Source organism: Pavona decussata, unplaced genomic scaffold, assembly GCF_977016875.1.
Source record: "Pavona decussata unplaced genomic scaffold, jaPavDecu1.1 SCAFFOLD_155, whole genome shotgun sequence".
In the NCBI taxonomy this organism is placed as follows: domain Eukaryota; kingdom Metazoa; phylum Cnidaria; class Anthozoa; order Scleractinia; family Agariciidae; genus Pavona; species Pavona decussata.
The window spans coordinates 74,383-102,075 of NW_028145567.1; the positions used below are offsets into that span (position 1 = coordinate 74,383).

General features: G+C 38.7%; 2 protein-coding genes across 2 annotated transcripts; one reads left to right on the forward strand and one right to left on the reverse strand.

Annotated features, from left to right (window-relative positions):
• On the forward strand, window positions 1-26,148 carry LOC146465696 (uncharacterized). Its single transcript, XM_085127971.1, has 7 exons — window positions 1-642; window positions 1,859-1,953; window positions 18,087-18,246; window positions 19,408-19,471; window positions 20,179-20,453; window positions 21,468-21,653; window positions 23,494-26,148. The coding sequence occupies exons 1-7, from the start codon at window positions 1-3 to the stop codon at window positions 23,560-23,562; spliced, it is 1,491 nt and encodes a 496-aa protein (XP_084984097.1). The 3' UTR covers window positions 23,563-26,148.
• LOC146465697 (uncharacterized) lies at window positions 24,969-27,651 on the reverse strand. Its single transcript, XM_085128149.1, has 3 exons — window positions 27,496-27,651; window positions 26,765-26,948; window positions 24,969-26,272 (listed from the first exon to the last, which is right to left on the reverse strand). Exons 1-3 carry the CDS (start codon window positions 27,643-27,645, stop codon window positions 26,202-26,204), a joined length of 405 nt encoding a protein of 134 aa, XP_084984275.1. The 5' UTR covers window positions 27,646-27,651; the 3' UTR covers window positions 24,969-26,201.
• Between the last annotated feature and the right edge of the window lie 42 nt (window positions 27,652-27,693).

Below are 27,693 nucleotides of genomic sequence, written 5' to 3' on the forward strand. Positions count from 1 at the left end.
ATGGCTGGTTTTAATACTCTTAATGCAGCCTACAAGGAACTGTTGCAAACTTACATGGAAAGCGTTCTCCATGGGCCATGGACAGGAAGCCCAGGGCCCACACCAGCTTTTTCAATCTCATCAACATCAGTAAAACTAAATTCTTTTCCTGTACATAAGGAGAGCATGATTCAGCCAACGGCAGTCGAGCGGCGTACACATTGCCCAAGACAAGTTAACATCTCTTGGCAACTGAAGCCACCATACACCTTGGAGAAAAATGTCAGTGGCGATCAACCAAACGTCGACGGGATCTTCCACCAAGTCCTTGATTTCGCGTTGGACAACTGCTGCGCGTTCTACGGGGAACGAAAGCCAATACTAATATACCTGACCGTCGCTTCCAACACCTCATCACTTCTCCAGAATATTTTTAACGAGGACGTGAGCTTGGTTTTCCCAATACCTAAAGTCCAACAAATTAGTTCTAGCCGGTGCTACATCAACATCTTAGACTCTCCTGGTGTTGTCTTGATTCAACGAAAACCGTCCTACTCGATCAATAGGGGCAATGATCTGTTCAGAGCTATATTGGGAACATGGCCTATCGTGCTTTTAAGCATTCTGATGTCGTGTTTGGCTGGAATTTGCATTTGGATCTTGGTAAGTCAATTGTTATTATTCAGGAAGCGTTTCTTCTTCTTTATTCTTCTTAGTTCGTAGCGGAGCAAAGTCTAAAACCGAAGACATCTATTTATTTCTGTTCTCCGCCGTCTTCATTTGCAGCCACCCAGCAGACCATTGTACAGCGTACGGTATACAGTAGTTTTCCTGCTCTTTTTTTCTTCCCATGTATATTATTTTCTTTTTTCAAGCAAGAAAGGGTTTTGTATTTTTCAAAGAGCAATCAGCGAGATTTGCATATTTTAAAATTAGCCGACTTTGCTTCACCTGCGGACATTGGGTAACCATAGCAGTTATTCCGTATATCAGATCATTTAATTTACATATGAATACATCGAAATCATGAAAAGATGACTGTGGCTTCCTATACCTTTTTTACAATAAAATCATAATTGGTATTTTTCCTTAAAATAGACGTCAAAATATCATGATCAAATGTTCATATTTTGTTAGTTAAAAATGAAACGTTTTGGTTGTACTCAATGCCTGCAATGTTTTGTTTCATTCATTAAAATGAAATGAATTGTCTTATTTGGGTGAGCTCAAACATTCCAAAAGCATTCAGACCAAAATTAACTTTGCAGGGACTTATACCAAAGTCGCCAAAAAATCGAGAGAAATGAGAAGGCACTTCATGCTCAGCACAGAAACAAACTTATTATTCTCAATTACATCTCGAAAGTCAACTTCACAAACTTTCAAGTAATATATTTTATCGCACCACTGAAGCGGGCCTAAGAAACAACACCCATCTTGGAGGTGTATTTTAACCAGCTTTGAGGTGTATGGAAGTCGATTGAAAAACTGTTTCGAGCGTTTGATATACATCATAAACAATTCTTGGAGAAATTCGAAGCACTGAAAGTCCATCAGATGTTATGATAATTAAGATAGAATTTCCAAACTTCCTTCTCTTCTTAATGCGGTTTCCATTCAGGAAACTAAGGGAAAACAATTCCGCCTTTCACAGTTATTCAGTGCATTTTCACCGGCCACTTAAAACAGAAGGTTGTAAAAATTGATGTTCGATACTGAAAACTTTTAGGTCGACGTGAAATGGCAAAGAAAGCCATGAAAACGTTTCGGTTATAAGGAGTTCATCCTGAGAAAAACAGAGCAATGGGAATTAAGAAATTGTGTGAATAATTGAACGCAATAGCAACTTTAATTATATTCCATTTTTTCCTTGTTTAAGGACGCCAGGACCAATCCAAAAGAGTTTGGTGGTCCATCTTACCGCGGAGCTTTTGATGGCTTTTGGTGGGCATTTGTCACGATGTCTACAGTTGGGTAAGTGTTAATAATAAATAAAATTGATAATAAATGGAAAATGGAAAGAATCAGAAGTGCAGAAGACGATATTTCTTTTCTCCTTGTAAAAGAATTTATGTAAAAAATGATCGAATAAGGACGTGAGTAGCTTAGCACTCATGGCGGGTTTCTAAATGGGAAAAATGCCAAACTTGTGCTGTAAAAGTTCTCAGATGAACAACGTTTAGCTACGTGTACGCGTAAATCGGCTTTTGACCAACCGGGCCCTAGAATCTTGAAATGTTTGAGTTAAACTTTCCAATAGAACTCTGTTACCACAGCGCCAGCTTTGTCACCGCGATTTAAAATTACAACGCGGCCATTTTGCCGATATATTTTGGGAAAACAATAAACTGAGCAGACTGTATTATTGGGAACCCACACAAGTTATAGCAGCTAAAAATTTTTTTTTTTAATTTAAGGGAAACGTAAACTGAGATTGCCAAAAGGCTCATATCACTTACTTTTTTGAGGAATACTACATTTGACTTGGCGTAAACCATTTTCAATGATTTAGCCTAAAATACGTATATACGACCCCTGATTACTCGCATCTTCAACCATGATCGTTGAGGTATATCTATCTTCCTCTATCTTTCTCAGTCGTTGTGCTTTGTTTTGACTTTGCCATTTAAGAGGGGGCCTTTAGGCGATTTCAAAGGACCCCGTGCTGTCAGCTAATTACTTTGTGTGGGTTGCCTTTAACCAAGACTAGTCAAAATAATTTTCACTGTCTTCTTTTACCTACTAGATATGGCGACAAGACTCCAAAGTCCATTATTGCCCGGCTATTCTCTGTAGTGTGGATAATGATTGGTGTCACCATGTGTTCAATATTGACAGCCACACTCTCAAGTGCTTTGACAAGCGTCACAGTAGAGAGATATGATTTTACTACTGGAAAAACGGTAAATACAGAAGTAAACTTGAAAAGCACTGGTCAAATATATTACAGCTCTCTTTTACCACTTCAAGGGAACCTCTACTCTTACAAAAAATTGACGTTAAGATGTTGGAAATAGTGTCAAAATTTCAAGGAGAAGTTTAAAAAGTGTTGATAGGAAGTATTTTGCTGTCCTTAAAATACCATTTTATTTTGGAATTTTTTGGCGCCGCCATTTCCATTATGGATTTCATAACGCCATGCGGTTGGGAGGAAACAAGAATAAGAGACCACAGACAACCCAATTAATCTACACAATAGAACTTCAAACTGAAAATAATGGAAACCGTATAACGTCATAAATTCCAACATGCGGCGCGCGAGAAATTTGAATGCGAAAATGGGTGATAATCACATTCACTTTTTAAACTAAACTAAACTTTATAATTTAGACCCTATTTCCAAAGTTAAGGTCAGTTTGTCGTAAGAGTCGAGGTTCTCTTTCATGTTTCTTTTGTTCCAGTATAAATTATTCACTCAATCAATCTACAGTCAGTCACGAAAGTTAGGTTGTACATGTATATTGGAATAGTTTGTCGTCTTGTCAGTTTATTTCTCTACACAACGTTCTTCGTGCGCTGAGATCTTCGAAATGTTTTACTGAAGTTTGAGGAAATAACAACAAGACTTTATTCTCAGTAACACGCAAATTGATTACAACGGTACCAGTGACCCACATATAATAATTGCCCTTCACTCAGAAGAGGAATAAGAAAGAAAGAAAAAGAAGAACAAGAACAAGAAGAAGAGGAAGACCAGATTCCAATGACTGAGCTTGGACTCTAGGAATAGTAGATATATTAATTTTTTACCTAATCCGCATATGAGGCGAAATTTATTTTTGCGCAGGTATAAAATATAATGGGTGAAATGTATGATTCCAAAGTTTGAGTTGTATAGGGTGAAAATTGACCTTTTTACAAGCGCTGAAAGTTGGACTATTTTTACCTGAAAATGGAGTGGACACTGGGTCGACTTTATGCAAAATTCCCTCTTGTGACGTAATGTTGGGGTTAATAGTTTTGTTCACGATCGTTGATTTCTTACAAGGAGGGAATCTGGTGCATTCTAGTTCCCTTCGTTTTCGCACTGTTTTTTCAAGTTTCATTGTAAGGGGGCCAGCAACGCATTATCTCCCTCCTCTAGCCTTCTCTTTCGCACTATCCGCCATATTGTACCCAACGTTACGTCAGCGGATGTTGTCACATGGTATTTTGACCACGCGATTTGAACAACAATTTTTCGGGTCAAAATAGTCCAACTTTCGGCGCTTGTAAAATCGTTAAGTTTCATCATGGACATCTCAAACTTTGAAATCTTATATTTCAAACGTTATATTTTGCAACAGCGCAAAAATAAATTTTGCTTCATATGCACTTTAAGTAATATCATTCAAAATATTTTGAAAGTTACGAATAATTGTGGAGATGTTTGTATATGAATCTTCATCTTCCAAAACTGCGATCAAGATATTATGAACGTTTCTCTTAATTAAAATGTTTTGTTCGGTAGATTTCCACCGTTTTGCAGCGATTTTAGGAAATGTAAATTCTTATGCAGTTCAAGCCCAGATTTCTCAACGGATAATAGCAGTGTTTAAATTTCACGACAATTCGAACCTTTACACTTTGTTTTTGAAACTGTTTGTATGAATCACACCTACTAAGTACTTACGCACTTACTGTCTTTTTTATATAACATGTTTGCAGTTTGGTGTTCAAAAGGACAGTTTTGCTTTCAAACGAGCCGTGGATCTCGGAATAAACATCACCGGTAAGTAACGTATTCTCTGCGTTCAATATAGCTTCGAATACTTATTTCTAAAGTGTGACAGAAGGACTTATAATCAACAGCAATGTTCCTACATATAAAGAGACAATCTAGCAATTTATAGCTTAGTAAGACTCGGCTTACTATCCCGATTGCTCAGCTATGACCAGACACTTGCTTCAAAGATTGGCTAATTTATTTGCATGATTGAAGTTGCAGTAGTCATTTGTCCATTGATTTCGGTGGACCAACTGTATTTTTCCTTTATTTGATATTCACTTATTTCTCTGTTTATTTATTTCCTAGATTTTGAGAGCCTTTATGATGAAGCAAACTATTTGTTGGAAACAGGAGAAGTGGAAGGGATCATGGAAGAGTTCTTTGCAGGGATCGAATTTATCAAGTGGAAAGGTGACTCAGGACTATCAGTTGTTCGAATGTTTGAGGAAAAACATGGGTATGGAGTTGCAATCAAGAAGAATGACTTCAGCAAAATGGCGCAGGACTGTTTGTTCAAGGTGATCGACTTCGTCTCTGATGAGATTGTGGCTAATATTAGCAGGGTGTTCAAATCCCATACGGTAAGAGAGTATTACAAATATACAATCCTTTCAAAAAATGTTGGGACGATTTCCAAAACTTAATACGCGATAAACCTCCCCATCCCCGCACCCCTCCCTTGCAATGTTGTGCTGTGTTTATGTACAGTCCGAACGATTTTAGTGGCTATCAACTTTGCGGTTATAGATATCCAAAACACAAACGTACACGTCAAATGCTATTTTCGTATCTTTCCCAGAAAATATTGGCCAGAAAATGAGATTGATAGCCTAACTTTATTTAGACCCGGATGTTCCGTCTTAAGGGACAAGGAATTGAGTTTCGGTTGAGGTATGTCAGATGGCCCAAAGAGCTCGCATTACCTGGGAGTTAGGACATGTGATCTGCGGACTGTGGCCAACTTTCCAAATAACCAAACAGCCAACAAAATTGACCAAACAAGTGAACAAAACTAGTTAAAGAACACTTTGAAATATAAAAGCTACCCACCGCAGTACAATTTTTTTTTCAGTGAAAATCGGGAAATTTGAAAAATTCCGCAAAACCTGTCTTTGAATTTACATATGGTTTCCATGTAAAATATCAAATTGGATGAAGATGGACGTGCAGTTACAATTTGTTTCCTGGTAAATATTAAGAAATTTTAGGAAAGTTTCGTGACTCATGCTTGGATATGAAAAAGTAAGATTTTTTGCTATAAAACCTAATTTAAGAATCTGCTAAAATAAATACAACAATCTGAATAAGAGTTACTGAAATGTCACATAACCTGCCAATATATTAGTAATACCCAGCTGAAGATTTACATTAATTTTCGACAAATGCCCCGAGAAGTTTTAATTTAAAATGTTGGATTAACTTACAAAATGGAAAATTTTTACTGATAACAACTGGAATTGTGACTTGATATTTTAGCAACAAGGCTCTTGATAGATTTAGCCTGTGTTTGGCCAGTTGAGGGAGGGTGGGGAGGGAGAGTTCGTCCTTTCCTTCCTCTTGTATTAGAACTACAAAGCAGTTAAGGCTATAACAATGAATCTTGGAGGGCATATAGTGCGTCTAAGACTGTTACTTTTGCAGTACGTAAGATGAAAACGATGATGTCATATGATGTGAGAATTGTGACATTTTTTCTTCACAGTCAACATCTTGGGTCCGGCATCCTAGGTTTCTCGATTTCGCTACTATAGAAAACCATCCAAGTTGGCTCAAAATTATCAAAATTGATAAAGAAACGCTAAACATTATGGGGCAAAACTGCAAATTTCACATTATAGGCCTAAAATTCCACAAATATAGGTTGATTGCATCATTACGTCATGGCGGCCATGTTGGTGGTATGGAACAATAAGATTTTTCTCTTCTATAATAATAATATAATAAGATTTTTTTCTCTCTTAACTTCCATTTTTATGCAAACTATGTAAGCAAATTTTTTTTTGTTTTTACCACTAACATGGCGGCAATGCTATCCACCTATATTGTCAAAATATTGTTGCCTTGTCATCAAGTGTCACGTGAACATTGATAAATTAAAGCAGATAGAATTGAAGAAAAGCCCAAGAAAAGTTTGGTAGTATTTGATTAAATATTTACAAAGTTATGAATGTTCAAAGTCATCACTTTTACGAATAATATCAGGAGATCATTCCGTAAGGCACGTTTACATAAGTGGGAGTTTTCTGAGTTCGTTCCTTGCATTCCACAGGATTAACTTGCGCTCCCTTTTACGCCCCATTTACTTGGATGCTAATTAGCCAATTTTGACTCATTTTTCTATCTCTCGAGTGATCGGTTTTCCTTTATAAAAGAGGTAAATGCAAAATAGAGTTTGCAACATAATTATTATATCAAATAGAACGTTTTAGATTTCCACTCATTTTATTCTATTAATATCAATTGCTTTGTTTTTCTGTATTGTAAGGACACAACATCAAAGAAGCACATGGCTAACACGGCGCCAAAGAAAGGGCAAGAGGACGTCCACAGCATATTTCACCAAAAGTCCACTTCCTTTCGAGCAATTGTTATCGGAATGTCTGTTGCGCTTTTTGTGTTCATCATTTGCTCTGTTGGTTTCACCGCTCTCAGGTACTCGAGGAGAAAGAGATCAGAGGACTTGGAAGCCGGCAGAAAATAAAGTAAGTTTGTTTTCAACTAGGAAGCTGCCAGTGGTTATTTTCCTTAAGTTTACGTTAGTTCCAGCAGTTGAAGGTCACTGCCATTGTAATATTTAACGCTTGTAAAGAAAAACTTTGCTCCATAAATACGTCTTTTCCACCCAAGGGTGGTACTGGTGAGCCTATAGGAAACTTAAGTTAGTAACCATGGTAGATCTAGGGATAAAGGTCAAGGGGTCTGGATCTCATTTCAGAACGTAACTTGTCCGGTGTGTCTTACAATAATCAAATGTGTTCATATTAAGGAAGAAAACAACCTAGTGTCTAGTTAACCAGGAAAATTTGCTGAAGGTGGATGACAATTTTCTGCTTTGCATACAGTAAGTCAAATGGATGCATGGATAGTATATTGGACAGAAATCACCCCCAGTTGATGCATCTATTCACTGATTAAGTGATTTTAAGGACTCCTAGCAGCACTTCCCCGAAAGTAAAAATGATCAAATTCAATATAAGAGCTTTAACGCTATGACGAAACCTGCAGGGTATATAAATTGTTCATAACTATCGCATTCCCTTTAGCGTCAAACAAATAGGACAGTGACGTCATATGAGGTGGAAATTAGGTCATTAGTTCTGCACACTGAGCCGGAAAAGAGGAGGACGTCCTAAATATGGGAAGATGGCGTAATATCATATGGGTATTACGTCGGTTTCTGCATGGCTACCATTGGAATTTCTCCAATCAGTTTTTTCAAAAGAAAAAAACAGAAAACCTTTCAAACTGATTCGACTATAATGAAAATGATCCATAAAAAAATGCTCAAATAATTTTATTATTGTAAAAGAAGTGATGTCACACCTCTCAAAATCTTGTTGCTGTGGAAAATCAAGACACGTGAACTACTGAGTGCCACACGAAGTTTTGTCGGATAAATTTTGAAAAAGGTCATAAAGTTTAGTGGTGTTTGAGTTATTAATTCAGCACGGGCACTTTGTGCCACCCTCACTAGTATGTTGCCAGCACCCATTTATATACCTGGGTAAAAAGAGACAATGCGGGGCAAAGTTTATTGTGAAAGGAAACAACACAGCAGAACCACCAAAACTCCGACCTTTCGACCCTTCGATCGAAATTCGACCTGGGTGGCGCCTCATACGAAACGACTAAACTTTTTCCATTCATCTTTTTCACCCTATCCGCCAACAGGCGTGAAAATCCTTGACGCAATAACATTAACACAGCCAACCATAACGTTGTTCTTTTATCCCCGGAAACCAAAGAAAAACCAAACCATATGATAAAATAATACCGTATTATTTTCTCTTGTAGGTTAAACGCAAGCATTGTAGCATTGGTGTCGAGGAAAGAAGAAACTACTTAAGGCTTTCGGTGCTTTTGTGCATGAGGAGATGTATACTGATTTTGACAATGGACTTGTTTGTTTAACTGAGTCAGCATATGCAGTTTATATGAGAAGAGCTGCATCATCTTAATTCCATTTTTTTCTTTCTTCAAACCGTCGCAAAGTTATTCGGCGTTATGCCTTCATTGTTTTAATAAATAGTTTGTATGATATGAAATTAACTGTTGGCATAATACTTTCTGTTTGAATCTGAAACTGAGTTAAGAGATTTAAAATGTAGTCACTGTTATCTTAGTTATGCCCTACTGAAGTAAAAATAGACCAAAGACTGTAAAGAAGTAGCTTTGATAGGGGAAAGGGAAAATAATGATAATAATAATTATTATTATTATCATTATTATTATTATTATTATTATTATTATTATTATATTAGTAATTTTTTCAAAAAAAATTATTATTATTATTATTATTATTATTATTATTATTATTTATTATAAAAGGTTATCACCTGGAGCTACAACCCAATCTCTGACTTAAATTTTCCACTTACTACTTCCTGTTTAATCATACGCAGCGCGCGTGACTAGTAGGAGTTCTCTAGCTCATAGATAGTCAGGAACTCAACTATAACTCTCTTACTGGTTGATTGCACACAAATTGAAGGTGAATGAAACAAAGGGATCATGTGACTCGATAACTTTGCAGACGTCTCATCGCCGATGACAGTGACTACAACTGTTTGAGAGGAAGATGAAGCGGAAAAGTTTTACAGTCCTTTTGCTGTTGCTAGTCTTAAAATTGTTTCTTTAATAACAAGACGAAGAAGAAAATTTATTTGGTTTGCCATATATACATAATGATACATTTGTATGGTTTGATGACGGGGAAGCCTCAATTGGCATGGATGCCAGAAGGTTAGGACGTCCAGGTACCCCAGGTCTAAAATATAACATTTGTGCTACCCGAAGAGACTACAACCAGTGACAATGTGAAGAACCGAAGCCGTTCCCCGCTCTTAGCAGATAATGTTGTTGAGACTTGTAATAAAATGTATGAAGATACGCCCTCGAAGCACCATCCAACATTGAGCATGGAAGGGGTGGGGGGGAGGTGTAATAGGTCTAATAGCGAAATTGACACTGATTGTAGATTTATAACCGACGGGGAGATTTTGAAAAAATTTTAACAAACACTCTTCCTGGAGCAGCACTATCGGTGATCACTATTGACGCCAGTTACTCCTCTCAGTTAACATCTCTCACCAACTAAGGCTACTATACCCCCTTGCGATGTAAAGAAATGCCACTGACAACCAACCAAACTTTAAAGTAGACGGGATTTTCTATCTAGCTCTTGATTTTGCTTTGGAAAAGTGGTGCGCGTTGTCTTAGTTCAAAGTAAACCTTGGTACTCAATCAAAAGAGGCGATTACGTGTTCAAAGCTTTGTTGGGGGCATTGGCTTTTGTTGGAATCTGTAGTTGGATGTTGGTAAGTTTGTGAAATCTAAGAGAAACACTTTGGGCGGCATTCTTTTTTAAGTTAAAATTACGGCATACATTTCTATCTTCCTTTACTCGAGTGACTGTTAAATTCCCCACAGAAACTACGGGGAAACTGGTACGCGTGAGGCATTATGGTATCGTAGAGTGTACAAATAGAAATTGCGCCGATGAATAAGTGCATTTCTCTGTAATCTGTTTTATAGGAAATACTCTTTTGGGTGAAAACTATTTAACTAGAACTGCGCTATGGCTACCCAGAGAAAATGCGAAAAATGCACTTATTCGTCGGCCCGTCTACCCAAAAGATCCCACCATCCGTTACCCGGTCTTTCACAGTTTCTGGAGAGGGGAATTCCAACAAATCCTTACTTTCCATCAGTTCCATCAGACAAACTAATTTTGGTGGAATTTGGAAGGCATTAAGCGATGTTGTCTTGCGATTTCTGGGTCGCTCTCGTTCGATTTTCATGGATATAACTAGATACCTGTGTATAATGTGATGTTCTTTTTTTAATTTTAGGTCTTCGGGATTAACTTGATTTTCACTATAACAGTTACAACCTCGTTCCCAGGGCCTCTCCTCTTTACGTCCCAGGGAGCGAGGGAGGAGAGACCCTTCACGTGTCTCCCAGAAAAAATTAGACCCAGGGAGGGGTCCTTCACTTGCTACTTTTTGTCAAGATTTATTGGCGACTTCAAAACAAGGCTTACGCTTTGCTGTGCGAAGCTCATGCGAAACTCATTCAACTGGCTATGTTTTTCAGTAGTCTTCCTTTTGCGAGTCATTGTAACATTAATCGGCTTAAAGCTTAACAAAGTCCGTTGTCTTGAGGCGCTGTACTTTGGAAAATCACTGTGTATAAACGACAAAATTAACAGTGGACGAACAGCGCCTTCCCCTTCAATTCATGGAGTTGTAATTGTGGTTCATTGTAGCTGTACCAGTCGTTTATGCTAGCTCTTTGTTATTATATTTTAGCCATGTGTTTTAAGATGTAGATAATTTTCTTTTTTCTCTTTGTTATTATTATCTCTTTGTAAATATCCCGTAATTCAGCTTATGGCTGCAATGGTGGTTATAATAAAGTATCTATCTATCTATCTATCTTGAATGCGCTGATGAAAGATCAGATCTGAAGAACTAAGGACGGAAACTTGAAAGGAATCGAGTCGACGTCTAACTGTTCTTTACTGTTGTTTACGTCCGCTTTCTCTCGGGACGTAAACAAATTAAACCAACGATGCCATATACTAGAGACGCGAACGACCACGCTCGTGCTAAAAGATTTGCCAAAAAGAAACGCTCTGTTAGCAGGGTTGCAGCAACAAACAATACACAGGAAATAGCACATAAACAGAACACTTTCGGAAGGAGGATGGACAGTATTACGACATGTACGACATGTACGGTAAATTTTTCACTTCGTGGAAGTGCGTCGCCGTAAAGCTCCTCGGCTGCCACTAGTACAGAAATAGTGACAATAGTTGATTCCGTTTGCTGTAAAGATTTCGCCAATGACTAGTATCTTCAACTGATTTATAAAGTCGATAGCAGCTCACATTCACAGATTCACTCGCTTTATTTACCTTTATAGGGGTTTCTGAATGACCACTTGACATGACCCAGGTGATGACCTTTGAAACACACGCGAATCGCAAGTTGACTTGACTGGGGCATGTTTTCCCATCTCCGGTACACTTAGTATAGGCAAACTGACACTCAAACGCCCCTCTCTCAAGTCATTTATTTGTAATCTTCCAGATTCTGGGAGACACGTGACCAGACCCAACCAGGGTCTCTCCTCTCTCGCTCCCTGGGACGTGAAGAGGAGAAGCCTTGGGAACAAGGTTGTAACAGTTATTTATAAAGTAAGTTCCCGTTTTGCCTTTTATGTTATAAACATGTAACCGCAATGAGTCCGCAGAATAATAGTTAATAAAAGACCGGCAATGGTAATGAAGCCTAACAAACTTCTTTGTTATGTGTTTTTGTTAGCATTTTGGCCCTGACCGTGAACAAACCACAATAGATTTTGAAATGCGTTGGAACAACTGAGCAATAGAAACGTTCCTGTTAAGATATTCAACTGTAATGTGAACGTTGAAACAAAGGGTTGTCTACAGCCGCGGTCCTTCCAACATAAATTGCAACCACGTTGGCAAGGTTTCATAAACAGTCTCTCATTGTTTTCACCTGTGTTTTAAAAGTTTTCACAAATTGCCTCCGTTCCCAAAATACGCGTGAAAATTAATCCTTTATTCTACTCAGCCTAATGCTAATGCATGCTAATTTTAACTTTACATGCCATACATGCTAATTTTACAAATCAATAATTAATGATATCTGAGGAAAATGTTCAGTCCTATTGCAGAACCTTAGTTATTAAGAAAAACATGTCCCAGTTTTGATATGTGTAAGATAGAGGGGAGGTCTAAATGACACGTGAACAACAGTTATATTAAGCACGCATCTGATTGGACACTTTCAGGCTGGGCTGTGTATGATCATACCCCAGAGAAAATAATGAATGATTACAAAGCATCTGATTCTTTGCTTCTTGCGCGATTGAAAAAAGTCTCGTGGCAACCAACTAGAAATAAAAACTCTTTACTTTGCGTGCTCAAAGTTTGGTTCGAAGTTAAATTAGAAATGTATGACGTACAGCTTAGTATTAATTCTGAAAGATGGGGACCAATAAGCTTGTAATTTCAATGTATAAAATGATCGAGCTTTCCTAGCTAAAAGCTTTTTAATTGAAACAGACTTCCCAGGCTGTTTGACTGGCAGATAAATTTAAGATTTAGAAAATTAACCGCATGAGGACAGTTTTTAAAGTAAGATACTATCGACTCCTGTGACTTCACAGACGCTCATTGTGAGATAGACTGTGTATTAATCACAAGATGAAGTGGAAATGTTTTATAGCCCTGTTTGTTATGGCTGGTTTTAATACTCTTAATGCAGCCGACAAGGAACTATTGCAAACTTTCATGGAAAACGTTCTCCATCGGCCATCGACAGAAAACCGAAGGCCTCCAGTAGAAGATTCAGATGATGATCATGGGATTCCGCCAACTGCAGTCAAGTGGCCTACATTTTGCCCAAGACAAGTTAACATCGCTTGGCAACTCAAGCCACCATACACCTTGCCAACAGATGCCACTGATGGTCAACCAAACGTCGACGGGATCTTCCATCAAGTTCTTGATTCCGCTTTGGACAAATGCTGCGCGTTCTACGAGGAACGAAAACCAATACTAAAATACCTAACCGTGGCGTCAAACACCTCAGCACTTCTCCAGAATATCTTTCACGAAGACGTAAGCTTGGTGTTCCCAGTACGGAAAGACCAGCATGATATGTATCATAGCCAGGACTACATCAACGTTATTGAGTCTCTTGGTGTTGTCTTGCTTCAAAGGAAACCTTGGTACTCAGTCAAAAGAGGCGCTGATCTGTTTAAAGCTTTATTGGGGACATGGCCTATCGTGGTTTTTCGAGATCTGGTGTCCAAATTTGGAATAGATTCCCAGTGACTTTAAAAGTACTTAGCAAAACCCAATTTAAATCTGAAGGCTAGGACAGTTGAGGACATATCCAAAGTTTTTGCGAAACTTGTTTTCCAAGGAAAGTTACCTGCAGTTATTAAGCTTTTGGATAGCGAGAGCTCAAAGGGCGTGCTCAACCTTACACCAGAAGTCCTAGAAGGGCTGATGGAGAAGTACATCCGGAATTGAAGCGGCAGATATCGCAGATGAGAGTTTATTATACGGGCCCATTGATTACACTCCTCCTGGCGTTTTTGACCTGATCGACGAGAAAATGATCTTTGATACTGCATCCAAAAGAAAGGGCTCAGCCGGACCGTCTGGGATGGATGCCGAGCTATATCGAAGAATCCTTTGCTCCAAGAATTTCAAGGCTGAAAGCAAGGTTTTGAGAGAAGAGATAGCCGTTTTCACAAGAAATCTGTTAAAGATCCCTTACCACCCATCTTTGCTGGAAGGCTACACCTCCTGAAGACTCATCCCCTTGGATAAAAACCCTGGAATACGAGCTATTGGCGTTGGTGAACTCCTGAGGCGAATAGTTGGAAAAACTATCCCTGGATTTTTGAAGGAAGAGATCAAAGACGCAGCGGCCCCCTCCAGGCTTGCACAGGCCATAGCGCAGGCTCAGAGGCCGCGATACATGCTATGAGTCAAGTGTTTGTAGAGGAAGGAACAGATGGTGTTTTACTGATAGATACAAGCAACGCCTTTAACCAAATGAACAGACCCCTCTCCTTACATAACATCCACATAACCTGCAAGGAAATGTCACTTTACATCATTAACACTTACAGAAGCCAGTCGAGGCTCTTTATTTGCGACGGGGTTGAGGTATTATCACAGGAGGGTACGATGCAGAGGGATCCCTTAGCCATGCCCTGGTACTCGGTCAATACATCTTTCATAATCCAGAGCTTAACAATAAGCACACCAGGTGTTGAACAAGTATGGCTAGCCGACGAATCTGCGGGGGGTGGACAAATCGTGCCCTTGTATAATTAGTACAATCACCTAAGTCGGTAAGGAAAGAAGTATGGTTATCTAGTGAATGGATCAAAGAGCTGGCTGATTGTCAAGTCGGACGTACTTGCAGTTGAGGCAAAGAAGGTGTTTGCAGATGAGGTTAATATTCCAACTGAAGGTCAGCGCCACTTAGAGGCCGTCATCGGATCTCAAGAGTTCAAAGATCAATATTGTCGGCAAAAGTTCCTTAAATGAAAAGGAGAACTCGAAGCCCCATCCGAGATAGCAAGGGGCCAGCCTCATGCAGCCTACACTGTTTTCACGAAGGGTTACAAATCCAAGTTTACCTATTTCGTGCGCACAATAGAGTCGCTTGAAGATTACGTTGACCCCATTCAAGAGGCGATCGACGACTTACTCCTCCCAAACTTATTCGGTAAAACGGAGCCCCTCCTTTTTTATCGAAATGAATTGTAAATAGGTTTTTCATAGTTCTTTTTTTTTGTACTTTTAACTTGTAAATATCAATTTTGCTTAAAATCAGAATTAAAGAAAGTACTTCTCAAAATCTTTGAAACTGAAGATGATTGTATTGAAGTCCCCCAAATTAGACAACCAACCACCACTACGTCGTATTCCATTTGGATATAAGATAAAGATAAGTGATTATGCTAAACACAAGAGTGCGTCTAGATCTATTACTATTGGCATCCATCGGTCTGGTCAGACCATGGAACTGCACGCTGGAGGCATCTTCTGCTGTGGCTGGAAGGCCAATTCTTGATCAACAGTCCTTTCCACAGGTGGGGCAGATGAGAGTAGAGTCTTTATGCCCCTCTTGCTGTTTCTTCTTTCTTCTCTCTCTCGTCTCTTCTGTGTTGGATGTGAGTGTTTTCTCAAAAGTATCAAGGCCATTTATCAATGCTCCCCTCCAGGCTGATCTGTCTTTACAAGAGTTTACGAAGAGTTTGTATCGATGTTCATGCATTTCTAGTCGCGTTTGCAGATGTCTTTGAATCACGGCTGCGGTCTGCCAACGGTGCACTTTCCTTCCGCCAGTTCCCATAACGAATGTCCTTTGAGATTCTGTCCTCCTCAATTCTACAAACATGCCCAGCCATCGCAGGCGTCCCTGTTTCAATAGAGAGTACATGCTTGGCTGATTTGCTCTCTCAAGAACCTCATTGTTGGGAACTTTGTTTTGTCAGGCGATGTTCAAAATGCGTCTGAGGTTGGGCAGGTGATAAGTGTTGAGGTTGTGCTCATGCCGGGCGCGTAGCACCCAAGACTCGCTTCCATACAGAAGTGTGCTCAGCACGCACGCCCTGTATACCTGTATCCTGGTGTTTTCTGTGAGTTTTCCATTCTTCCGAACTCTCTTTGTCAAGCTGGACATGGTGGTCGATGCCTTGTCAATTTCTCTGTTGAGTTCTGTGTCGAGGGACAGTGTGTCGGCGATTGTGGATCCTAGGTAGACAAAATCATGGACCACTTCAAGCTGATGATTGGAGATTGCTATCACAGGTGGATCAGGGACTCCTTGGCCAATCACTTGAGTCTTCTTGAGACTAATGGTCAGTCCCAAGTGCTTGCAGGCTGCACTAAAGCGTCTCATCAATTGCTGGAGTTCAGCTGAGTGAGCTTCGACAGCTGCGTCATCTGCGAACAGAAAGTCTCGCTTCTAGTCTGGCGAGGTTAAACAGTTTCGAAGGCTACCGAGGTTGAGCCATCGAAGATCACAGCACCATTCATGTCGTCATGAAAAGATTTGATGATGCTGAGGAGTCTTGGTGGGCAACCAATCTTTGGGAGGATCTTTAAGAGTCCATCTCTGCTAACTAGATAAAAAGCGCTGGTTAGATCGATGACGGCAATGTAGAGAGGCTTTCGTTGCTCTCTGCACTTCTCTTGTCGGAAGACCATGTCTTATGTTGATCTGTTGGCTCTGAATCCACATTGAGACTCGGGATACACTCTATCAGCGATGACTTGCACCCTCTTCAGAGCAACGTGTGCTAACAATTTGCTCACGATTTTTAGGATTGAGATGCCCCGATAATTGGAGCACGGCAGTCGCTCCCGTCGCCCCTGGTCTTGTATAGGGTGACGATATTTGAGTCTCGCATGTCCTATGGGACTTGACCCTCCCGCCAATAGAGACAGAGGATCGCATGGAGTCCTGTTAGAAGGGATCCTGATGCAGAGTTTCACAATCTCTGGTGGTATGCCATCTTTCCCTGGTGCCTTTCTAGAAGAAAGGCAATTCAAAGCCCTCTTCAACTCGCTGATAGTTGGTTCTGCGCCGATTTCTTGCATCATTGGTAAACACTAAATGGTACCTCGTTTGTGACGATGTTCTCTCTGGCGTAGAGTTCGGAGTAGTGCTGTACCCAGCGCTCCATCTGTTCTGTTTGATCTTGTATAATCTCTCCAGTGGAAGACTTGAGCGATGCTGATTTCTTTTGTGACGGGCCAAGGGCCTTCTTGATTCCACCATACATGGCTCTGATTAAATGCTTTTGTATTTATTCTTCCTTTCCTTGAGCCAGCCTCGAATATAGCTTGACCTGCGGTTTCCAATTTTATTATTTATTCAACAAAGTTGTTGTTGTTGGTAAAACGCGTCAAAAAGTTGTAAATAAAACATGCACACTTTTTCAAACATTAATGAGAGGCACGTTGTTGGGTATAGTCCTAACTTGAAAGATTTCTAGAAAAGTTGTAGTTGGTGTGCCTGCCGGTGACCGCCATGGAATTAATTATATCTGTTTTATGTCTGTCCAAGGATAACAAGACAAATGGAGAAGAGCTTGGCGGTGCATTTGATGGCTTTTGGTGCGCATTTGTCACGATGTCTACAGTTGGGTAAGGGCAATCATCATGAAATTTATCTACAATTTGCATTAGTTACCGGCAATTTAAAGCATAAAGTCGTGAAGAAGGACGGGGGTACAGTTGAAACTAGAATGGTAACTGGAATATAATCAGCTATGACACCCTAAAATGTCCTTTAAAAAACCTAAAAACAATGAGTGAAAAATCAGTTCTGGTTCTGAGCAACGCACTAGCATGAAAACAAAACGTTTAAGATGTGAAATCTTGCGTTAATGCCAAATACTCCACTTAGGCGCCGATCGTTCAGTTTGACTCACATACATGATAGATTTCTTAAAAACGAATTTTTAGGGAGTTTATTAGATGGTTAAATTTCCGGGAGGGCAGAATACTGTTTTGATCTCGAACGCTTCTTAAACGCAGACCATGTGGTGCCTTGTTGATAATGATTTGAAGAACAATCACACTGAATTTCATTTCTGTTTTTTAATTTCCTAGATACGGCGACAAGACCCCTAAGTCCATAAGTGCCCCGCTGTTCTCCGTGTTTTGGATAATGATTGGTGACACGATGTGTTCAGTACTGACAGCCTCACTGTCCAGTGCTTTGACGCGTGTCACGGTGGAGAGCAGATATGATGTTTTCTCTGGAAAAACGGTAAGAATGCAAACTTTGGTAGAACGTTTTCACGTGCATTTAAATCGTTCCACTGAGCAGTCAATCTTCCTATCTTTATATCACATCCAAGAATGAAAAAATGGCTTTTCAGTAGTCAATAAACCCCGAGCACAGAGTTCAGCCTTTTAAAAGCATTACAAACTTACATTAAAAGTCTTACCTTGCTGGCTTAATTTTTTGGCTGTTAATATGAGCATCTGCAGCATGTCTAATTAATTCATAAGTCGTTCTAGCTATAGTCAACTGGCGACACGTCATACGTCTAAAGTTGCATTTCGTACACAAAAGATACAAATTGAAGGTGGATTCTTCGTTAGTGTGTTAAAGAAGTGCTGACAATAATCGGGCACAAGTACGAGAAAGATCCTTCAACAGAGTACCCTGCAAACAGCATACGATTCTTTCGCCCTTTCTGTAATTGAAACGCCAGTTCTTTTCAACTTTTTTCTGTGTGGGAATCTCAAGAAATATAAGAAAAATTTATGGAAATGTAGTTAAGAATTGGGCACATTTAACAATTATGATCTTACGAAATCGAGCGGAATATAGCTTGAAACTCAGGGACTATTTATCAAGATTGAACAGGATTATTGTTTTATTATTCAACACATTTAAAATAACAAAGCACCCACAGTTTTATTGCAGAAAAGCTGCACTAGAAAAAATCTTCATTTTACAATTTTTCTCCCAGACACACGAAATTACATATATCGCAGGATATCTGTTGACTACGGACGACGAATATTCAGTGCACCATGACCATATTTGGGCAGTGTAACAGTGTGTTGAATAGTTACTAGACTATGTATATATGCATTTATTATATAGACAGGAGTGTTTTACTGGAAAATACACCACTCGTAAAATTCATGCGAAAGTACATCCGGGACACAAGTGGCGTATTTTCCATATCTTCACCAGTGAGGATATTGATGACGTCATTTCCCGCATTTTCACGGTTTAATTTGATTTACTTATGTAATGTAATATATTAAATTTATAGCACGTCACGTTCTACGGGGATTAATAAATTACTTCCTTGTTTACTTACTAACGTACAAATTTTAACTAATATAGTGCAGGGACTAAAAATACAATAGTCATGTACTGAATGACCTTTTTAATAAAACGTGTTTTCAGTTCGGTGTTCAGAGGGAGAGTTTTGCATTCAAGCAAGCCGTGAATCTTGGAATAAACATTACTGGTAAGCTGGGATACTATGTTCCATGAGAGTTTAACTCAATCAGAAACAGCCTATTACAATCAATAATACTCCCAGACTATAAACATGTTCAAGCTTATTCTACTTGCTCATTCAGAAACTTGCTGTACAGTGGCAATTGATTTAAATAATACTAATATCACTCAGAAGCAACAGCCGGTTTCACTGCACTGTGCTTCCCCGCGTTAGTTTGTAAACATAATTATTCATTGGTTGTCAATGGTCCACCCACAATCAGACAATGTTGAAGGAAATTCTCTCTGGATCTCTTGGACAGAGTAAATATTTCCTGAAGAAGCCAAGCCAATCATTCGCTGTCTTGTGTTGTTGTCAGTTTTTTAAAATGCTCTCCTTCTAGTTTAGATTAACGGAGACGGCGTGGCCCAGTGGTAAGGGCGCCGGACTTGAAATCCGGAGGTCCCGGGTTCAAGTCCCGCCTCGGCCACGCTTGTAAATAGCCAGCTGGTTTGCCTCCTGCCAGTTGGGGTTTTTAACATGTTATGTTCAGTTTGATTATTATTTGTTTCCTGTTATTTCTGAGTGGAATGCCCGTAAACTAGCTTTGGGTAGCTAAGTGCATTTCCACTATAAACAAAGCATTTATTTTATTTTATTTTATTTTATGATATTATTTTAGTGTAATATTGAGCTGCAAGTAAATAAACAGTCTTTTCATTCCATTTAACTAGATTTTGAAAGCCTTTATGATGAAGCAAACGATTTATTGGAAAAGGGACAAGTGGAAGGGATCATGGAAGACTTCTTTGCAGGAATCGAGTTTATCAAGTGGAAAGGTGACTCAGGACTATCAGTTGCTCGAGTATTCGAGGAAAAACATGGATATGGAGTTTTGATGAGAAAAGATAACTTCCCCTGGAAAGTGAGGAACTGCCTACCAAAAGTGATTGAGTTTGTCTCTGATGAGATTTCCGCTAATGTCAGCAGGTTTCTTAAGACTTACAAGGTAAGTGGCTATTATGAATACGGATACAATAAACTTAGGGGGAATGCTAAATAAAAATAACCGTATGAAAAAAATCTCTATTAAACTGAAGAAATGCGTTGGTTATATCTCCGGCTGTCAACCATTAAAACATAAGACGGCAACAAATCCTAAATTTAACGTGTACGATTACACGAAAAACAGAAAATTTCAATTTAAAAACAATGAAAATGGCGACGTTATACATTAGTAACTAGTCTGAACTTACATTAATGTGACATATAAATTTGCCACTTAGTGAGTTTGAAAATTCAAGGTTTTATTAAAATGGGCTGATCTCTGTCCTCTTAGAAAGGTCGGTTACAAACAAGGGAGCACAAGTGGCCTTACGCGGCGGCGCAAACTTGAGCGGACATTATTTAAAATAACTCTTTGTCCATTTATATACTTGGATGATGTGCAGTGCCGAATTGGAATATGTTTCTTTTGAGTAAATTCGACTGCGGGTTAATAAATTTGTAAAGGAAAGGTCTGCAAAATATAAATTGTAATACTCGTTTTAAAAAACCAAAAATTTTACTCTTTTTTTAAAGGAAACCTCCACTCTTAAAAAAGATTGACGTTAAATTGTTAAAAATACACTCTCGTTTCAAATTTCGCTGGAAACAAGGAAATAATTTCCGTGTCGGACAGCAAAAGATTTGATTATCGTCTATTTTCGGTTTTAAATTTCCCGGGCACCGCCATATTGGATTTTATGACGTGATACGGTTGCCCAATTGTTTCACACGAAAAAACTTCTGCTGCTGACAATAGTGGCAACCGTATGACGTCATGTAATCCAAAATGGCGGCACGCGGGAAATTTAAATGCAATAATCATGTCCACTTTAAACAAACTTGAATGTTATTTCCACTTTTCAAAATAAACTTTAGATTTAGACACTACATCCAACGATTTAATGTCAATTTGTTGTGGAGTGGGGGTTTCTTCTAATTCAATTGCTTTTATTTGCTGTCCTACATTGTAATTAAGGAGGCAACAGGAAAGAAACCCAAGCAGCCCAAGGAAGCAGATGACAGCGTGCACAGCATATTTCATCCAGGGTCCACCCCGTTTCGAGCTACTGTTATCGGAATATCTATTACAGTGGTTGTGTTCATTATTTGCTCTGTTGGCTTAAAGGCTGTGAGGTACCTGAGGCAAAAAGCATCGAATAAGGTAACTAGTAATAACTGTTTAGTAATCGGAAGGTCTAAAGCCTAGTGTTGATATGTAAGGATAATCCCAAACGATCGGGAACTTCACTGTTTCCCGATCGTCCCAGATTTTGGCGAGATATCAGGGTATTCGTCTGTGAAAGACGCCATTTTTATTTGTAAGTGGGGAACTGGAGCGGAGCAGTTTAGAGAATTGTTGCTAAAACCTTCGTCCCCAACAGTACCAATTCGAGTTTTCATGTGTCGGGAATGATCGCCGACTACGCAGAAATCTGGGACGCGTCGAGAAAATAGAAACACTCACAACGTTCCCTTATTAATTGTCTGAGACCATCCCAGACGAGGATGTCTACAATTTCCAGTTTTCATTAGTCGGGAAAGTCTGGGACAGTCGGAAAATCGTGAATCCCGGATCGTCTGGGATTCACATACTAAAACAACTTAGCTTTAACTCCTGATAGGAGCACTCGGATTTCGTTTCTCCGATCAAGCCTGTGTCGCTCACTGACTAATTCATCACTCTCAAGGTGGAAGATGTTACAAATGATTAGTTGTCTTTTGCGCTAAGGCGAGATCAGTAGGGATTTTCGTTTAAGATTTCGTTTTCCTCTTGCTTTTCTCGTGTGCTGTACGCTAGTTTTTTTTTTATTTTTCTAGACAATGTTTTAGGCCACCCGAAGGCGGTATTGGCTTACCGTTAGGGAAATCTAATAAAATATTGGGCGTAACCAATTAGTAATGAATAAGCCGGATAAGGACGATAAACCGTAGGCCCTGTCTCACAAACCTTGTTCGTAAAATAACTCTGTGGGACGTTAGAGAACCCACTCACTGTTCGCAAAGAGTAGGCGACGTAGTTCCCGGTGTTGTGGCCTGGTCTTTGTGCGTATATTATCATGGTTGGGTGGGAAAATGCTCGGAGATATTAGCTGCATTAAGCTACTCTACAATCCGAGGGTAAATAAAGATTGATGATGATGATGATGATGATGATAATGATGATGATGATGATGATGATGATGATGATGATGATGAACCCTGCGATAGACTTACATCTATAATAATGCAATCATACTTATTGTCGCTTCGTTGTATAGTCCTGTCTCGACAGAACTCCCTCAGGGAGTTCTGAGACAGGTCTACTCGTTTTACGGGAAACGGGTAATATTTTCTGTTCCATGCACAAATGAGTGTGAAATTTGTGACGAAGTTGATGATGACGATGATGATGATGATGATGACGATGATGATGATGATGATGATGATGATGATGATGATGACGATGATGATGATGATGATGATTCATTCGGAATGATTTCAAACCGAACACGAAAACGTGCTTTAGAACTCCACTCTAAGACCATGCCGTTGACATTGCTAACAGAACTTAATTAAGGGTGCGTTCGATTCACCCTGTTCCGGAATAAGAATACATACAATCATTTCAAGAAATCTGTCAAAAGAAGGTTTTGGAGTTACTGGAATACAAAATCGCTCTTAAATTAACATGTGTCAGCAAAAGTTTTCAGAACTGTCTTCCCAAATTTACTTGAAAGAGAAATCTAACAGCTATAATTCCGCTTACTCTTATTCCGGAATACGGTCAATCGAACGCAACCTAAATGACTGTATCGTAAAAAAAAAACAACTTCTGTTCAATGTTTGTTAGTTCTCGTCGCTGCTCGGAGCTTTTTTTTATAATTGAGTATGGTCTCCACACTTTTAAACTCCAACTCGATCCGGAATTCCGGGGCCACAGGCAGGTATACCAATCGTGAGACTGTAAGTGTCATCCGCGTCAAAGTGGATTTGTTCTAATTTCGATTTATTCTTTCTTGCAGGACCACTCAAAAGAAAGCGCCAAAGGGATGAGTAAAATAATCCAGGAAATAGTAAATAGTTACCTGTAGTATAAATTAAAAAGGCCATGCATTTGTCTTTTTCTTTCAAGCTTGAGCTCGAAGATATATACGTTGACACCTTTTAGAGGCATATCGTATAGATGCATCGCCATTTTCTTGGATACTATATGATGCGATATTATGCGTTAACTATTTGTATAGCTAAGTAATTAAACTTTTAGTATATATAACGTTTGGTGAAAAGGTTGGTATGAAAGTGGTTACCTTATTATAGGAATATAACGAAGCATTTTAACAACGCGAACCAAATCTACGCGTTATAAAATTAACGCGAATTTTCGAATGGTTATGTTTACATGCATTTAATTAACGCGAATTTGATGCTTTATGCATAATAATTTCACTGCAACCTGCGCTTTTCACAAGACAAAATAACAACGTCCAACAACAGAATTCGAGGTTTAATACCGGTAAACCATGAAATTCTCCACTACAAATTCATGAAATTCATTTTTAAAGCAACACAGCTCGCGTAACCTTAATCGAGAGAAAGACAATAAACGCGACCGGTTTGCAGTTGCTGGGCAAACAATATTGCCAGGAGCCGTATTCCATTCTTCCGTCGGGAATATTCCAATAGAACTGAGCCAATATATATGGTATGCACTGCAGAGAGAAGCTGAGATAAGAGGTGAGGTCATATCTGTTAGATACAAGTCATCTCCGCTTATTCAAGACGGTCTGGAAATTCCTACTGAGGTGACTGTAAAATGGGAAGACAGAAAAGCGATGGACATCTTGCACAAGAAAGTAGAGGAAGTGAGCTATCCCCTTGGAGATAACGATCGTTGCATTGACGAATCTAAAGCCATTTTAAAATCAATAATGAATGAGGATGTGTCGACTGACTCTGACGGAGAGGTAGATGAAATGTAATTTGGTTGGAATTAAGGTGTCTTAAAATAACGATGCTGTAAAATACTGTGATTTTAATTAACAATGACGTAAATTAAGATTCATAAAATTAACTCGAATTTTTCAAATTCGCGTTAATAACATGCATCGTTAATTTCCTTTAATAAGGTATACAGATTAGCACACATGTTACAGCAGAGATTTTTTTTTTGTATATTTCGAGTTCAGATCATTTATTTCTAGATCCCTTTACTTCAAAATTTCTTTGTATTACATTATTAAATTATTAAGATAAAACGTTGCTCTAGATAAACAGGATTTGTTAAACTATTTATGAGCTCAAGTGATATCAGTGTGACAAATAACAGGTTTCACTAAGCGTCATTAGTGGTTACAAGGCTCTGCGCGTGTCATGTTTTCACCACGCGTTCCAAATGGCAAACAAGAACGAGAAAATTAATTAAGGAATAGTTTTATGGAGAGCGTGAACAATCAATGGTAAATTTTGCTTTCGACAGCCTCGTCAACAGTCGTCCTCGTTTTTTTTTTTATTTATTTATTTTTTTTTTTAATTTGCAACAATAACACTAAAATACAAAGCTGCAGAAACACACACACAAAAAAGAGGGAATACATATAAATTGCTTACATCAACATACATAGTACTGATTAACAATTGCATTAATAATTAATTAATTACATGTGAGAAAGCTAAGAGAGATAATAATTACTTACATCAACATACATAGTACTGATTTACAATTACATTAATAATTAATTACATGTGAGAAAGCTAAGAGAGATAATATTAACTTACATCAACATACGTAGTACTGATTTACAATTACATTAATAATTAATTACATGTGAGAAATCTAAGAGAGATAATAATTACTTACATCAACATACGTAGTACTGATTTACAATTATATTAATAATTAATTACATGTGAGAAAGCTAAGAGAGATAATAATTACTTACATCAACATACATAGTACTGATTTACAATTACATTAATAATTAATTACATGTGAGAAAGCTAAGAGAGATAATAATTACTTACATCAACATACATAGTACTGATTTACAATTACATTAATAATTAATTACATGTGAGAAAGCTAAGAGAGATAATAATTACTTACATCAACATACGTAGTACTGATTTACAATTACATTAACAGTCGTCCTCGTTGGGTTGATAGGGAAGACGCGCCCAGGACGTCTGGCACCATATCGCTTGGTCCCAATCCTCAGAAAGGCATCCCGGCTCGCTTGATAAGCGCGATCGGGCCTGGGAACGAGGCTTTGCTTTCTCCATGTGAAACTTGAACGCTATTACAGTACGAACGAAATCGGCAGCTCGGTAGCTCTGCCTCATAGTTAGCTTTAGGACGCCTAAACAAATTACAATGATGAGCTCAAGTTTTTTTTTAGCTTCGTTTTTGTTGCTATTGCCGTCGAGGTTGCTTTAGCAAGTTAATCTGATAAAATGACGACATCCTATCGAATGGTAATTGTGCTTAATCTCTTTTCATATAGACAATAGCTTCGACACTTTTTGAATAGACATCGACCTTTCTTTTCTTCAATTTGCGAGATCAGCCACCCAGCTAGATTAGCCATTATAGTTATTCTGGGTGGAATTTTGCTCAATATGGTCATTTAATTCTTGTAACTACTTCATGTAAACTAAAATAAATAAACTTCACTTGCTGATGTTGTTGTTGTTGTTAAAGTTTACTTCAACTCAAACTTGCTGTTTTTATCAGTCATCGGTTTAGCTTGCAACTGGTTAATGTTGCTGCCATGTCCATCGAGTCAGAAATACTTCCCTTGGGAACTGCAAAATACACATACAAATACGTTCTCAGCACATGCCACACTTACATTTTGCTTAAGTAATGTACAAATCACAGCCTGAATCCAACCTTCAAGAACCCCAGGTAAACTGGAACAATGAGTCCTGCCTAATTAAGAAGAGACGACAAGAAGCCTATAGCTAGCATGCCTAGAGCCTCCCAAAATTAATTCTCAGGCTGGATTTATCGTCCTTACAAATAACTCTTGTACACGGCTGCGGTTTAAGAGAATTCTCAACAAACTAAAAATTTTTGTGAAAGCTTAACAAATATGTTACCCAACTTCGTCCCCACAGTTTTCAGTGTAATATAAATTAATGTGAATCATCGGGCGTTGCTATGAGAACTTACTTGTTGTTTCTAACATGAGCATCAGCATTACTGAGCTGTTAGACACTGCCTCTTCATGTATAACTCACAATATATAACCCAAATCAAAAGTGGAATACATTTTATGACAGAGTACTTCTCACTCGTTAGCCTCTGGTCCCTGAGCTTTGAGATACAGGAATCATAAACGAATCCCATTAATAACAACAAGAAGAACGGGATTAACAGGATGTGGAGAGCTTTCCGAAATTCGGGCGAGTCCCCATCTAACAGCGTCACCATCTTGTCAGCGTCTTCATATGTCAACCTGCGGTCCTGAGTCTTAGTCTGTGAAAGGACATTTTAAAAGAAGGTTCATAAATATTATAAGGCACGCATGAAAAAAATATTGGTGGTTGAATCTCTGGGAAAATATTGTTGTTTTCTTTTTGCGATCGTATCAAGAAATGGTCCGTTTACCGGATCAAATTCCTTATCTCACCGGTAAACAAGACCCTTTGCGTTGAGGGAATTCGTGCCAAGAATTACCTGATGAGCTGGTGATTATCGGAAATAGGCCATTCCCGAGTTGTTGTGAACCTCATTATGAAAGCGAGGCTAAGTGCAATTTTTTTCATATGAAAATTAATTTTGTTTGCATATGATAAAAACTTTGCACTTAGCTTCGCCTCTATAATGAAGTTCAAGCAACTCGGAAATGGCCTATTGTTAGCATTAGGGGAGCGTGGTGTGGAAAGTTGAAAGATTACATGCTTACATGTCAATTATTTTTAAATTGACAAACTCCAGGAAGAGTTAAGTTTAATTGGCATATACATTCTATGACTCAAGGTATGGTTCTGCAAAGGACCTCGCTGTACATATATCAACTCACGTGGTATGCCTTAGTGTACCGAAGAATGATTTTCTTGATATCTCGCTGTCTGTACTTAAACAGGCTCCTTAAACAAGGAACATAGAGCTTCGTCAGATAATTTCTGCCTCCAACTACAAATCCAATGGAGCGCTGGGTGCCAAAGAACATGGACACGGCTAGGCGAGGGTCGCTGATGTTGTCCATGTAGTAGGAGGC